Source organism: Strigops habroptila, chromosome 6, assembly GCF_004027225.2.
Source record: "Strigops habroptila isolate Jane chromosome 6, bStrHab1.2.pri, whole genome shotgun sequence".
Classification (NCBI taxonomy): Eukaryota; Metazoa; Chordata; class Aves; order Psittaciformes; family Psittacidae; genus Strigops; species Strigops habroptila.
This window is the reverse complement of record NC_044282.2, coordinates 61649240-61665211: the sequence shown is the minus strand read 5'-3', so window position 1 is coordinate 61665211 and position 15972 is coordinate 61649240. Positions and strand designations below refer to the sequence as shown.

At 42.2% G+C, this 15972-nt stretch overlaps 1 protein-coding gene across 2 annotated transcripts in view; it reads right to left on the bottom strand.

Annotated features, from left to right (window-relative positions):
• Positions 1-15972, bottom strand: part of ELP3 (elongator acetyltransferase complex subunit 3) — a 97328-nt gene that overhangs the window by 61027 nt on the left and 20329 nt on the right. For both annotated transcript variants that reach the window (XM_030489674.1, XM_030489675.1), the window contains 2 exons: positions 3805-3966; positions 798-924 (listed from right to left, as the gene is read on the bottom strand). In XM_030489674.1, coding sequence (XP_030345534.1) covers positions 798-924; positions 3805-3966 — 289 coding nt within the window. The remainder of the gene's footprint in view (positions 1-797; positions 925-3804; positions 3967-15972) is intronic.

The following is a 15972-nucleotide window of genomic DNA, read 5'->3' as shown; positions in this document are numbered from 1 at the left end:
TTCATGTACTGTACAACTGCATTTTCAATTAGTTCTTTCCAGGCGTGTGTGTTTGCACTGTACCAAGATAAACTGTTGCTTTCTGCCTGTACTTCTGACCAATATATTCCATTACACCAATAGCTTTTTAGTGCCTGGAAGCACCTAGTCTGACCTTGCACAGGAATATACCTGGGATTCCTGTGTTGTGACGGGAGTTTTCACACTATTTAAAAAAACCAAAAGAACAATATGACTTAACAAACAAAAGAAATTATGGAAAAAAAATCCACCAGGCTACCAGATGAAGTGGTTAATTCCCTGCACTGTTTACATTTGCTCTTTATTCCTCATTTCAATTTCTCTAGAAATAATTTTATACTTTTTTCTACATCATTGATAGATATTGAATAGCACCGAGCCAAGAACAGAGATGCTATATAATACACCTATACACTCTATTCTGCAATTAAGTACCTTTGAGATAGTATGCTTTTAACTTTGAATCATGCACTATTCTAAATCCAAGGAAAGAAAACCACCTTGGAAAAACTAAGAGCCCTGGTTAATATCGGAAGAGCTATATTCCACAGAGACCCGAGTGACTCAGTCTTTCATGAGGCAAGGATATAATTTTCTGGATGAAGTAGTTCAACAAATCTTTCTCACCCTCCACCTTCAAAAATGAATTTTAAATTATTTGTCCTTAAGAAACAATTCTGGCCTGGATTATAACTAATAGCTAAGAAAGAGAAGTAGCATCAGATGAAAAAGCTGGAACACACTAGAAACTCCCCATTATTTTAAGCTGTACTCACAACAAACTGGTCCATGTCCCTTTCAAGCCCCATGTTTGGTAGATCAGGCATCATGTGCGCCACCACTTTGAACCCGGCATCCTTGGCTAAGTGGAAAGACTCACACACGGCCTTCACGGTGTGACCTCTAGGGAGAGAGAAAAGAGATTCAGGATCACATAGAAAAAGACATACTGTGTTACGTTGAGATTAGTCACTAGGAAGTGAGAAGGATTGAGTTTGGAACATGGCTGCTAACAAAGTAAACTACACTAAACTTCATTCAGTTTTGCTTTTCCCCAGCTGGAAGGGCTCATCCACTACTGGCTGACATTTCTGGACATTTCTATCTCCTCAGCATCTGCTACCTTCTCTCTCCAACCGCCAATTTCTTCCCATCACACTTTCACACCAGTTCATCCCATCTTTTGGAATTCCTTACCAATATATTACCTCAGCAGGTGACTCTTTTTCTCCTCCATAGTCCTTGGGTGAAAAATTAATGCCATCTGGGCATCTGCACAAATGCACACCTTTTGCTGAGACCCGATGTGAACCCAACCAAACAGCCACTTCCCTTGTTTTAAGGACGTCTACCTTCCTCTCATCTGGCAGATTCTGCTTTCATTAAATTCCTACATGCAGTTTTATGACGGTAGTTTTGGGTTTTTTTCTCAGAAGTATTACAGTGTTTTTCTGACACTCTTCAAGGACAGTATTACTCAAGACCTTGAGCAGCCTGAGGGGAGTAAATGGAGACTTGCTTCATAAATAAAAATTATTTTCTTATTAAAAGTGGAATTTGAGCTGCATCAATAACTTGATTATTTGATGCCTAGATCCGTTCTTGAATATTTTTCTGCCTCACAGCCACCAAAAGCACTCAAAAATCTCACTAATGACTTATGGAACATAATAGAAAGTAATTTCCAAACAGTTAGCCTAATTGGTTGTAATCTGACATTTTGCTACAAGCAAAATATTAAAAGTTTAAAGTCAAAACACATCCCCCACAAAACAGGAGAACAGAAGCAAAATGAGGTCGTTTCAAGAGAAAGAGAAACCTGAATCACCCTTCTCTGAAAGTATACTCTAATTTTTTGTTCTAAAAAGTTGGAGGGAGGTGTTTGAGTGAGCAGCCTGCACCTTCCCTGCTCTGAGAGAGCCTGCAGCAAAGCCGTTTAGGAATTCTGCAAGCAGCTTTGAGAAGTGCCTTTAAAATTGTAATTCTATACAGCATTACCTCTGAGTGAAGTCAAGTCAGTAATACACTACTTAGAATCAACTAGGTAGGAAAAAACCTTTGAGATCACCAAATACAACCTTTACCTCAGGACTGCCAAGACCGCCACTAACCCAAGTCACGAAGGGCCTCATCTACACAGTTTGTGAACACTTCCAGGGATGGTGATTCCACCACTTCCCTGGGAAGCCTGTTCCAAAGCCTGATCACCCTTTCAGTGAAGAATTTTTCTCTAATATCCGGTCTTCATTCTTCTTCTTCATCAGGAGGAAAGCAGGGGTGCAGTAGCAAATGTACAAGCCAAAAGTGACATACAGCTGTGAATGATTTATGGTACCAGCTGTGATGTGACACACGAAACTGGAGGAAAACTGAAGATGACTGAACTGATAGCTAAGCGAGGTTTTAAAGTTCCACCACAGGATAGAACAGCTTTAAAAGATTTTAGGTGGAAGAAAGATTTTAAGAGCTGAAGAGAAATTAATTGTTAAATTTACAATCTGTGTCAGAATGAACTGTAAATATACATCTAGCCTAAGAGTGAGATCTAGCTACATTCCTTAGTATGGATCTATTCCTTTGGAAAGCTCTGACATCTAGAGGAGGAAAGCATCATCTATAAATATTAGCTCTTAACTCTCGGACTACTCAACAAATGGCTCTTCCTGTCTACTAAGACCTAGAGCCTGACCATTTCATAGTAGTGACATCCCGCACTTCCAATGCATGGGCAATACTACAGCTAAATCCACAGGGAGCAACTCATTTTGGATTCTTTCTTTGAGTCTCTAAAGCAAACGTCCCAACATTTTCAGTTTTGCACTACTGCCTTTAAGGTAGGCATTAACAAAAATGTGCTTTGCTTATTGAACCATAATCTCTCTGTCATTACGTATGATTACGGTTATTAAACATCTTTGGTATGTGACTGGAATATGGAGTAAGAATGAAGGCAAGTTGAATGAATGTCAGGAGTGAAAAAAAACAAAAGAAAAATGACTTCTTTCAAAAATCTCAACAGAATTATCAGACTTGGAAGAAAAAAAAAAAGAAAGAGATCAGCTTACTTGCCTGTAAGGGGTGGGATGAACAATATACTGCATGCTCTCCTATGCAGGACAACTGTTCTTTTGGCCACAGGTCCCAGATGACAACAAATAAATCACAGGCCTCTTGCAAATATATTTTACAATCCCTAGAGATACTGTATGCCCAGAATGACTGTGGTCAATCTATCAACAGGAGTTGTTTCTGGCTACATCTCACCCTCTGTACTTGCCAGAGTCATCGCCCCTCTCCAATACTCAGCAGAAAAAAGTATCTGGTGCAGAGGACATGCTATTTGCTGGTTCAGCACCTCCAATAGATTATACTGTGCTGTATCTTCTCAAGCCTATAGATTATGAATTATGTAGGACAAGAACTATGAGCTCTAAGCACACATTCTACTTTATAAAACTGCATTTACTCATGAAGCAATTAAAAAAAAAAAAGGTGTATAATACAGAAAAAGAATACAAGTTTAAAATAAAGCATCACAAGTAACTCCATTTTCTCAAGCCACGGTCTACACAATATCACGAAGAAATACAGGAAGCCACTGTGGTTTACTAGTTTTTCTTAATAGACATATGGCCACACAAACAAGGAAATGTGCCAAATGTTTCACCATTCAGTGTTAAATGTGTGTTGAAGCAAACAGCTCAAGACACACTACTCGAGAGTATTCCAGAAAGCACACAGTGAGCAGCCACGCTCAGCTTTGCACCGAAGCTTTGTCCTCACCTGTTGGTGTCCCTGGCCACATCCTCGTACACACTCTGCACTCCAATCTCCAGCCGTGTGCAGCCGTAGGATAACATGTCACTTAAATGCCGCTTCAGGCAGTAATCTGGTCTGGTCTCTATTGTTATCCCAATACATTTTGTCAGGCTTCGTTCTGAATACCTGCAAAAAACCATATCCTTTATTGAAATAACGAAGGTGGCACAGGTAGCCTTAAAAGTGTTTCCAATGTCTTCCAGGTGACAGTTTCCATGTTACTATCAGAATTAAAACCCAGGTTAAAACCCTTAAATATCCCAGCAGTCAGGGTGCCCTCAACCTTACAGCAATGCACGGATGAAACAATACACAAATATGTGCTAATAAAATCTGGGGTTTGCTTTGTATGAAAAACAACTGGGCTTGCAGGGCTTTTTTAACAGTCTTCGTTAGGAACAGAATCCCAGACCAGACTGAGCCTTCAGTACTCACGGTCTGGAAATGAAGCCTGGGCAGGAGGGAAAGTCAGAGCAGGCAATGAGAACTGTGTTCAGTTTTGGGGACAAACCAGAGGCAGTCTGACCACTTGCTCCCATTCAGACACCAACGGTAATACAGGACCTCATGTTAGGGAGAGGTTGGAATGCTCAGTAGATTTTCATTTCATTCCCATAGTGTACAGATAAACTGCAGGGATTGAGATCCAGCTACATTCTCACAAGAAAATGTACAGATTGTCCATGAAAAAATTCCACAAATCACTTCCCTTTGTGAGCAAGCAGCATGCTCACAACTTCATTGAAGTCTAACGCTGAAACAAAATTCATTGTTACCCTTTTTTCCCCTCCTCTCCCATTTATCACTGGATGTCAAACAAAGACTAATTGTTCCAGCTAGTAGAAAAATCCACTACTGATGACAAATGGTACATTACTGACCTACAAGAGAGTAAAACAAAAGAAAAAAGGAATCCAAAGCAGCCTCAAACCAAAGTTCAGGAAAGAAACCATCAATCAACATAATCTCCAACGCCATCAGCAAAGACAATATTCCTTTCCATACAGGAATCATTTCACTTGACCATCTTTCCTGCAGAATATGGTGGTTGTATAACAGAGAACTGCAGCACCCAGAAATGATTTACAGCAGGAAGAAGGAAAGTTCTTCTTTTGAAACCATTTGAAACTGCAGAGATAATCTGGCTAATTCCCAAACCAGGATGTGGGTAGGATTAACAGCCCCTGTTTGAGAGGAGTATCGGTCTCTTTAATAGTCCCAAATGATGAAGATCTCGGTATTAAATGTTGCTGAAAAGAGGACACCTTGAGTAAGAGAGAGATATTATGCTGATACCTGAAAGAATATCGTACACCAAAATCACAAGGATGACTAACTTCAGCTCTTTATTAAGTGTTCTATAAAGATTCATCATCCGATTTCTGGCTCCAGATAGCTGGAAACTTCTGAATCAAAATAAAGCTCCAGAGCCTACCTTAGATCATGATGTCCAATTTGACCAAAAAGCCCCAACATCCCCCCTCACGCCTGACCCAAAAAGCAAAAAAACCCCAAGTGGGCTCAGGCTCACTAGCAAAAATATTAACTCCCTTCAAACTGTTAAAGCCTAAGATATATAAAGACCAAGATATTTGGGGGATAGACTGTAATGGCTCTCAAAATAAACATCTTCAAAAAAACCCCAAACCAACAAAACCCACAAAACCCACATACAACATTTTGGAGTTTGTGGCTCACTAATCAGGCAGCAAACAGAACAATCATTTATCACGTCAGGGAAAACATTGCCAACGTGTGATTCATTAACATCAGACTGAAAAACGCCCACTTTTAAAGACGTGACCGGCAAGAATTAAAGAGAGAAAATTTAGCTAAAGGGGGAATGGGAGAGGGAAGAAATCACCAGATAACTCACCCATAGTGCCACAGGGTATGTGTTCACATTGAGCACCTGCAATCAGGCTAGAAACACTGAGAGGAGACAAAAATAATTATATCCCCAAATTCATGGCCAAGATGTAAAAAGCTGAATATAATGAATACCAACAGACTCTAAACTGTAACATCTACTATGGGAATCGACAGGATTTCAGTACAGTGTAATGGCTGGCAAAACTGTCTTACCCAACTGTATGCCATAAAAAGAAGCATGGCTAAAGCAACTACAAAAGCAAGATCAAGACAAACTCCAAACAGAAAAAGTAAAAAAAGGTATAAAAGCTGGAGAGGGGCTTTTGACAAGGCCTGTAGGGACAGGACAAGGGGGAATGGCTTTAACCTGACAGAGGGGAGATTGAGATGAGATCTGAGGCAGAAGTTGTTCCCTGTGAGGGTGCTGAGGCCCTGGCACAGGGTGCCCAGAGAAGCTGTGGCTGCCCCATCCCTGGCAGTGTTCAAGGCCAGGTTGGACACAGGGGCTTAGAGCAACCTGCTCTAGTGGAAGGTGTTCCCGCCCGTGGCAGGGTGTTGGAACTGGATGAGCTTTAAGGTCCCTTCCAACCCAAACCATTCCATGATTCTATGATTCTATAAATTTAATTCAATATGGCTGAGTTAAAGCAGGGAGAACTAGTGGAGATACAAAGGAGAAGTGAAATATTTTGCTTTTTTTGGTAAAGAGGCATGAAGTATTTGAGACATCTGCGCTGGCAGGGCAGTAGTACTGTTGTCTTCTGGTCCAAAACAATCCTCTGCCATGGGTACTACCTCTCACCCCAAATCACCACCTAGCTAGAGCAGATCATGCAAATAAAGACCAAGGCAAAGCAACAGAGCACACCTCAGCCTTTCCCTGTGTGCTTCATCAGTTGTCTGCCTCATCCAGCAGAAGACCCACATTTTATCTTCTTTTGCTGACAACGTACCTATGGAAGTTCTTGTTGTCCTATTATCCCTTGGAGTTTCAAATCCAGCTAAGCTAAACTTTCCTGATGTGCCCTCTGCTTGCCTGTATCCCTTCTGGGTATCCCAAACCCCCTTTCACCTTCTGCACACAGTCCTTTTTTCATGCTTGAGCTCCATCAGGATGTCCCCATTAAGCTGTTAAGCAAAGCTGGTGACCTGTCATACCTGCTTGGTTTCCTGCACATCAGGAAATTTGAGGAGGTTTTCCTGGAAGATGAGCTAAGCTCACCTGAGTTTATTCACCCTTCAGGGCATCCTCCCATGGGATCCTGCCTTTCAGTTCCCTGGAAAGGTTCTGCTGTCCTGAATTCTGACATCTTTATTCTGCTACTTGCATCCCTTGGGATCTTGAGCTCTGACGTCTCAGAGCCATTGCAGCTCAGACCACACCACTCTCCCAGCTAGCTCTTTGAGAGGAACAGATCCAGGAAAGCTCTCCGAGGCACTGGATGAGCCAACTATTTCAAAATACCACCAAATGCACTCCAGCAATCTCTTAAATTAGTTGTGTTCCACCATGTTGCCATTCTAGCAGGCATCAGGGTGTCAGACGAGGTTCAAGGAGTTTTGCATATTGTTCACTAAGTGCATATATTCTAATGCTTCATCACTTTCATACTTTTTCTTAGCACTATCTCCATTTTCAAGCATATTTTTGTTGCCTTTGATACCAAAAACAGCCACAGAACTTTGCAGACACACCAGTACTATATCCAGATGGAATATGATTTGCCTATTCCTATCCAATTTTCCACTATTTATACACTCAAGGGTAATTTGGCTGCTGAATCATACAGTTAGCTCATGATAATGCAACTTAACTCATAAATGTTTTCTAGATATTTCGCTGCTTCTCAGAATAGAATCCTGCACCATTCCTAGAAAAACAGCTTTACATTTTCCCATAATAAAATATAAAATACACAGCTTGCTCGTATACAAATCACTATGGAATACAGGTTTATCCCTTATTTGCCCACCTCCAATATTGGTATCACCTGCCAACCCTTAGAAATCACTACTTTAATGCAAGCGTTAAACAGTAGGCCCAGAGGCAAAACCCAACAGAATCCTATTAGAAACCATTCAGGTCAATGACAATCATTTTGTGCTATGTCCAGTTTGGAAACCAATGAAATGCGTGACATGTTGTTCTAGTCTCTTTTTTAATGTCAAAATACCTCACCGTAGCAGGTCAATTTTCTTGCAGAAGTTTATACATATTACACTTAAGTTCTCAAAAAACCCCAACCCTGTAAGCTCACTAACCAGATACAATGACATATCGTGATAATGGACATGATGGATTTGCCTTCACTTAATCTTTAAAAACAACAGGTATCTAAGCATATATCCTGCAGCACATATCTAGCCAAGGCAGATATGAAGAGGAAACAGATTCCATCCAACTAGGCAGACAGCCTGAAAAGCAGATACCTAGAGCTCTGCAGAAAGTGATTTCAGGATACTCAGACACAAGAGGTTAAGACGACCTTGGTGATGACCAAGACAAGCAGAACTATTACCAAAAAAAGCAAAAGAGAGCGAGCCCTGAGAAATTAGATGAACCCGAGTTGGAAACTACACCCACGATGGCCTTATATATACAAGTACACCTGATTTCTAAGTTCATTTTTGCATTAATATTTACAAAGTGCATTTCTTCTGGAACCTGAGAGTGGAGGTGGATTTTATCTTCTCAGGCAGCAACAAGTATCTTACAGTGTTTCTCCTCCTTCCCTGGAACAGTCTTATTTGTTATTTGTAATATAGCAGTGCTGAGGAACCCCATATAATCAAAAGAACAATCAGAAATCAAGCCAAGTGCATAGCACAAGGTGGGAGTGGGGCAATTTTAATAACAGACTGACCGCAGAGATGAATTATGCAAATAAAGTTGATGCTAAGCCATACAAATGGAAGAAATTAGGTACAGAGAAACCTTAAGATTTGCACAGATATTACTATTCTAAAGTCAGTTCTTTTCAGTGTGATTACAGAACTGCCTCAAATAGAAAGGAGGAAAGGAGAGACTATTAATTTTAATCATTGTAGAATATTTGACTGAATTTTCAGATAAAGCTGGTACATTAAGTAGACCTTCTTAGAATCTGCCTCTTATTTAAGTTCTGGGGGTTTAGATCAAAAAAGCACCTACCTCTCCACCAGACACAGCAGTTTAATGTAGAGTCTCAAATACTTTCTCACTTAGAGAAAACACAGACAGCACAGTTCTGGGATAAAACAACTCATTCAACAAAGCCTCTACTTGCTCTTGATTAAACTTTGGTCTACAGACAAAAAGTCTCATCCATTAAGAGACCTGAACATCAAAGACTCAATTATTTACAATCCATACTACATCAGCTTCTAAATTCCCTGGTTGGGATCAGAGTGGCAGGATGCCAGACAACACCAAAAGACTTGCATCACCCCAGCAAGCTCAGAAAAGATAAACTGTAAGAATAAAGCAGGGGGGTTACACAGTGCACATACAGCACATTAATCACATGCCTTTAAACCATTATTCTGTTTCACATGTTTCAAACTAGAAGAGTACACAAACAGGAAGTAAAGGGAGAGGAAAAAGAGCAGAAAAAGGCATAAGAAGCAGGAAATGGTTAAAGCACAAGAAGCTCAAAGACAGCAACAAAGAGAACCACCTCTCATATGGAGACAGGCTGAGAGCTGGGCTTGTTCAGCCTGGAAAAGACGAAGGCTCCAGGAAGACCTTAGAGCAGCTTCCAGTGCCTAAAGAGACCAAAAAGAAAGCTGGAGAGGGGCTTCTGACAAAGGGCTGTAGGGACAGGACAAGGAGGAATGGCTTTAAACTGACAGAGGGCAGATGTAGATGAGCTCTTAGGAAGAAGTTGTTCCCTGTGAGGGTGCTGAGGCGCTGGCACAGGGTGCCCAGAGAAGCTGTGGCTGCCCCATCCCTGGCAGTGTTCAAGGCCAGGCTGGACGGGGCTTGGAGCAACCTGCTCTAGTGGAAGGTGTCCCTGCCCATGGCAGGGGGTTAGAACTGGATGAGCTTTAAGGTGCCTTCCAACCCAAACTGTTCTGTGATTCTATGAATCACCAAGAGCAAGAAGTGTTTAGATGTACCTGTCTATATGGAAATAAGGGAAGGATTTAGAACAACTCATCCAACCCAAGTCTCCAAATAGTTGCATGCAGAACACTCCAGCACTACTTCAAAAGCCAAAAAAAAACATTCTGAAAAGGTAAAGTTGGAATAAATTCTGAAGATGTTCACATTACTTGATCATCAGATCAACCAGATCTGACCAATGTCACATAATCCATTAACAGCAATAATTCATTGCAATTAATGGATTATCTGACAGCAGCGATTTCCACAAAATGCAGTGCTCAGTATTCACACACATTGCAATGAGTGGTCACAACTGAGATGGGCAGGGGAAGGTACTGCAGCCCATCTACCCTTAGCCTATTCCCAAGGGAAAAAAGGAATAAAAAACCAGTTGCAAACCTGCCTTAGGAGCACAGCTTAGAGTCTTGTGGAAAGAGAGAAGTGTTGGAGGCTTGGGTGGGAAAAAGAAGAATTTTAATCAGCAACCAAAGCAGCCCTCAGCAGAAGATTCCTGGCCTTAACTTTGTCAACAAGCAAAACTGCAAACATCTCAAACAAGTCTAATGTCTTGAAAAAACAACCTTCCTGTGCCCTTGACTCCAAGAAGCATGGTCCTAGGTGCGACACAACTACAGGTATTCAAGACAGGCAATGACGTCTGTACACATGGAATTAAGACAAAAATTAACTATTGCTTTCTGAAGAGGAAACTGCCAATATCATACACAAGTATCACCTATTACTTAAATGATCTTCTCTTTCTTGATGTCATCGCTCTGCTTTATCACAATGCCAATCTCCAAAACACAGTTAGCAATAATTAATTTAATATCTACAATTTCCTGCCAGTAAAAACCAAACAGGTGGCATCTTACTCATCTGACAGGTTTCAAAAGTTGCATGTTTGATGACTGCCCAGGGCAGGTATTTCTGAATGCTCAAATACTGGTAATTTGGCTTTAAACTGCTCCCCTTTTATTACAACATTTCAGTGTTTTCTTTATCACTACTACCAGGAGTACAAAAGATTGCTTTGGTTTCTTAGCAGCGCCAGTTTCTCAAGGTTCAGTTTTCAAATACTGAACAACGTAGTTACTTAAAATAAGGTCATTTATTGACTAAAACATAATTTTCCAATTTTGATAAACGAACAGTATTTACACCTGCTAAAAGTGAAAAAAAAATCATATTTGTTCTCATGAAATGCCACTAATAGATAAGTCATATATAATTACACATCTTCCTGCTGTGTCACTTAGTCTTCGAAACAGGGTAGGATCTGTGCTCAAAATCGTATTAATTCAGAAGCAAAACGCCACAACTTACTGGTTTTCTCTCTTTCTTAACTTGTTTACCAAGTTGTAACCACAATGAATGGATCCAACATCTGAAAATCCTCCCAACAAAAAGCACAGCACGAGCAGAAGCAACACAGCTATGCTAACACACTTCAGGCCTAATCAGAGCAGGGCTCTTTGCGTGGACTAATTAAACGCCTGGCTGTAACAACAAGGAGATAATGATGTTGGCTACAGAGGGGGGTGGGCTGGGAGGGTTGTTTGGTTTATTTTTGTATCATTCACAGCTTTCATAGAGCAATGCCATGTCGAGGGCCTCCAGGCAAGGAGGCTGTAGCTTTGCCGGCGGGACCCTGTCATTCACAACAGCCAGGACAGAGCCATGCACAAGAGCTGCTCTGCTCTTACCACGCTGGGATCATAAATGCACAATTATTTCAAAAGCCAGAATCGCTGCCTTAGCTCCCGTCTTAGCTCAAGAGGCAAAAACAGGGCACCGAACAGAAAACCGCGACAGGACCGTCTAACACCGCAGGCTTATTTTCTAAGCTCCCATCCCTCAAGTTCAAGGCAACAGCAACACGACGTTTTTTCAGCCACAATTTATTGGCAAACTGAAAACACCAGGATGAATAAGCATATGCTAGAGTGAAATATTTCAAACCAGAAAAATCAGATACGCACGGCTCTAACAGGAGCCGAGTTGCAAACTCTATTTTATCTACCTCTGTCAAAACTAAAGGAGGGGGGGAATACTAAGACAAGACTACTATAGATGAGTGCTCATCTCCTCCTCCCTTATGTTAGCTCTCTGCCTTTCTCAAACCTGTCCCATTGAGCAGAGCCAAATTACAGTCTTGGAGACCGAAGTCTTCACATTTCTCCCAGAACAAAAGCATCATCACAAGCTACCAGCTTCCTTGTGCCGAGGCTCAGGGAGAGTAGAGTCCCTGAACTGCCTTCAAAGATAAAGATGTCATTGTCCCACTCAGTGCTTGTCAGACCACGCATGGAATACTGTGTGCAGTTTCGGTCCTTGCTGCACAAAGAAGATGTGGACAGGCTGGAGAGGGTCCAGAGAAGGACCACAAAGATGATCCAAGGGCTGGGCAGCCGTGTGACGAAAGGCTGAGACAGCTGGGCTTGTTCAGCCTGGAGAAAAGGCGGCTCAGGGAGATCTTATCCCCATGTTCCAGTATGTAAAGGGTGGCTACAAAGATGACAGAGACTCCCTTTTCACAAGGAGTCACATGGAAAAGAGAGGGGGTGATGGGCACAAGTTACTCCTGGAGAGATTCTGAGTGGACCCAAGAGGAAAATTTATCACAATGAGAACAGTCACTGCAATAACCTCCCCAGGGAAGCAGTGGACTCCCAAACATTGTTCACTGTTAAGATCAGGCTGGACAGGGCACTGGGCCACTTAGTCTAGGTCATGCTTGGCCAAGAGAGGTTGGACAAGATGATCCTTGAGGTCCTCCCTACCCGGGATTCTGTGATTCCATGACTGAATCAATGTCTATCCTTTGTCTTCTCCACACCACCGAGGATTTCACAGATCTCTATCATATCACTCTCAAATATCTTGCCATCCAGAGGGACCTTGACACGTTTGTGAGGTGGGCCGATGCCAACCTTATGAAGTTTAACCAAGCCAAGTGTAAGGTCCTACACCTGGGTCAGGGCAATCCCAGGCACAGCTACAGGTTGGGTGGAGAAGAGATTCAGAGCAGCCCTGCAGAGAAGGACTTTGGGGTGTTGGTTGACGAGAAGCTTAACATGAGCCGGCTGCAGTGTGCGCTTGCAGCCCAGAAAGCCAACCGTGTCCTGGGCTGCATCAAAAGAAGCGTGACCAGCAGGTCGAAGGAGGTGATCCTGCCCCTCTACTCTGCTCTCGTGACACCTCACTTGGAGTACTGTGTACAGTTCTGGTGTCCTCAACATAAAAAGGACATGGAGCTGTTGGAGCAAGTCCAGAGGAGGGCCACGAGGATGATAAGAGGGCTGGAGCACCTCCCATATGAAGACAGGCTGAGAGAGTTGGGGCTGTTCAGCCTGGAGAAGAGAAGCTGCGTGGAGACCTCATAGCAGCCTTCCAGTATCTGAAGGGGGTCTACAAGGATGCTGGGGAGGGACTCTTCCTTAGGGACTGTAGTGGTAGGACAAGGGGTAATGGCTTCAAACTTAAACAGGGGAAGTTTAGATTAGATATAAGGAAGAAGTTCTTTACAGTGAGGGTGGTGAAGCACTGGAATGGGTTGCCCAGGGAGGTTGTGGATGCTCCATCCCTGGCGGTGTTCAAGGCCAGGTTGGACAGAGCCTTGAGCCACGTGGTTTAGCGCAAGGTGTCCCTGCCCATGGCAGGGGGGTTGGAACTAGATGATCTTAAGGTCCTTTCCAACCCTTACGATTCTATGATTCTATGATCTTTCCCCAGTTCCACAGTATCATTTCATTTCTCCCTCTTCCCCTTGTTTTTAAAAAGAACTGAACACAGCGTGAAGGCACTGCTGAATTACATGGCAGCATAACAATAATTATTAGGTTGCTTTCTATTCCCTTCATTGTAGAACCCAGGGGGGCTGGAACTAGAAGAGCTTTAAGGTCCTTTCAACCCAAACCATTGTATGATTCCATGATTCAGATGGCCAGAAGCTTGAAGCTCTGGCCTTGCTACAAAGGAGAGTAAGACTTCTTGTGCCAAATAGCAGCCCCTCTCCTATTTAAGGGAAAAAAAAAATACTTTACAAGTAATTACATGCCCTCCCAGGCTACCAAAACCACACAGGTCACTTCTGAAGTGGGGAAAAAGCCCCCCCATGAGGTTTATCAACACCAAGCAGTATTATTTTCAAACTCATTTGTCAGTTTATGGTGCAAAATAAAAGCTTGGGAAAAAATATGCTCAGCACAATGAGAAAAAATTGGAGATGCTTTAAGCTCTGAAGTTTTAGAAACCATCAAATGCATTTCTCAGTAACAGTTTGGGGATTTCTGGCCAATATTCCAGGATAAACACCAAATAGAGAGTCCTACTCTTTGCTTTAAGCACTGGTTCTGTGCAGCACCGTGGCCTTCACCCGCACGGTCTTTCAAGGAGAGAAAAGCAGGCGGCTTTAGGCTGCCTTTGGTTAATATTTCATTTTGGTCAGTTTTGCCTTCCGGTATCTTTTTGCCAAGCAATATAAAATCTAAAAAGAAGTAGCTCTTAGCCCCATTTCACTGTCCCTTATGTGGATTCCAGTACAATCATTTGACCTTTACTTAAATTCCACCTCTACCATGCAATCGATATCAGCTATTCCCACAGGCCAGGTTTTACTCTACGTCCCTTTCTCTTTTTATCCAAGCGTAGTGAAGCAGGTAACACATCCCATGAACAACAAACCATGCCACCACAGTGACACTGAAGCACAAGCAGCTTGTCAGCCTGCTACACACAGCGAAACGAAGACTGTTATAAAACTTGCATGAGGAGATGCCCAAGATTTGCCCTTGATTTCTCATGTCTTTGCTGTGCAATTTTCTTCAGGGAAACTTGAAAGAACAACAATTTAAATGTCTGTTGCCAAATCAATATGATCAACGATTAGGTCCTAATTATACAAACAGTTTACCACGGAATAGTCAATACGTACTTATAGATGCACACTGAAAAGGGATTCGGGAGAAAAAAGTCCTTCTATCTACAATTATGAAAGAAATGACACGACAGTCTTTTGTATTAAATCTAAACTGAAGTTCAAGTTTTTCTTCCTGCAGTTGATGAGACAGACAGCACTAGGTGAGACTTTTATGTATTTCTGTAAAAGTGTAGTTCTAATTTCAGCTCTGATATTGACTGACTGTGGCCTAGGGAGAGTTGCATATTCTTTTCAACAACCACTTCTTGCTGTTACTGAGGAAAATAACCACTTCTGCCGCTGTGGTGCTGCACAGAGTTCTGACAACTCTATCTCCTAAAAGCTGTTGTAGCATAAAGACAGTGTCCAGTAAAGACCTTGCTCTGCAGTTTCTGCACCTCCCTATTAAACAGAATTCATCTCGCCCCCATCCAACACTCCGATAAAAACATTTAGCTTGAGGAAGGACAAAACAGCTTGATTGTTGCTTTGAGGAAACAAAGAAATTGTATCAATAAAATTATAAACAGAGCTAATAAAAAGCATCCATCCGCCAAAAGTGCCTGTGAAAAGCTATGGTTTATGTAATCTTGTTCTCTTGCAAAGCAAGTCCCTCACCTAAAAAGCTGCAATATGAGCTCCTCAACCAAAGGGCTACAAACCCATACACTTGTCTTCTCCATGCTTGTAAAACCACACGTTCAGGCAGAAGCTTGCTGCAGTAGACTGCAAGAAATGGCAGTGCCATTTCCCCAGCTCCATTCACTGTCCATCATAGCTCCAACTAAGGTGCCAGCAGCTACTCAACTTTTAATGGTGATTGAGCTCATCGCTTTGGAAAACTATTTCGGTTTTTAGCTGCTACAGTAGCTTAAAGCTGTGCCATCCCTAGGCAAAGACATCCCTTGCAACCCCAGTGAAGAGGTGTTGGTCCTGACGAGCAAGATCCTGCTAAGGAGTGAAGTCAAACTATGTCCTATCATGGCCACAACCCCTGCGAATGGCACAACCTAGCTTACAACAAGACAAATACACCAGAAAGGAGACAGAAAAAGAGTGCAACCAAAGGTGAGCAACCACTTGTGTCTTCCTAGAGGTGAGGAAAAACAAAGACCTGGAAAGGAGAATAGGACCAAGAACCAACCAAGAAACAGGAGTATGTTGCAAAAAGCTATGCTGCATCAAAAACCAGCAGGAGCTCAAGGAGACAGAAGTCAGAAATTAAGAAGGAAACAGGTCCTCTTGCCTGAGC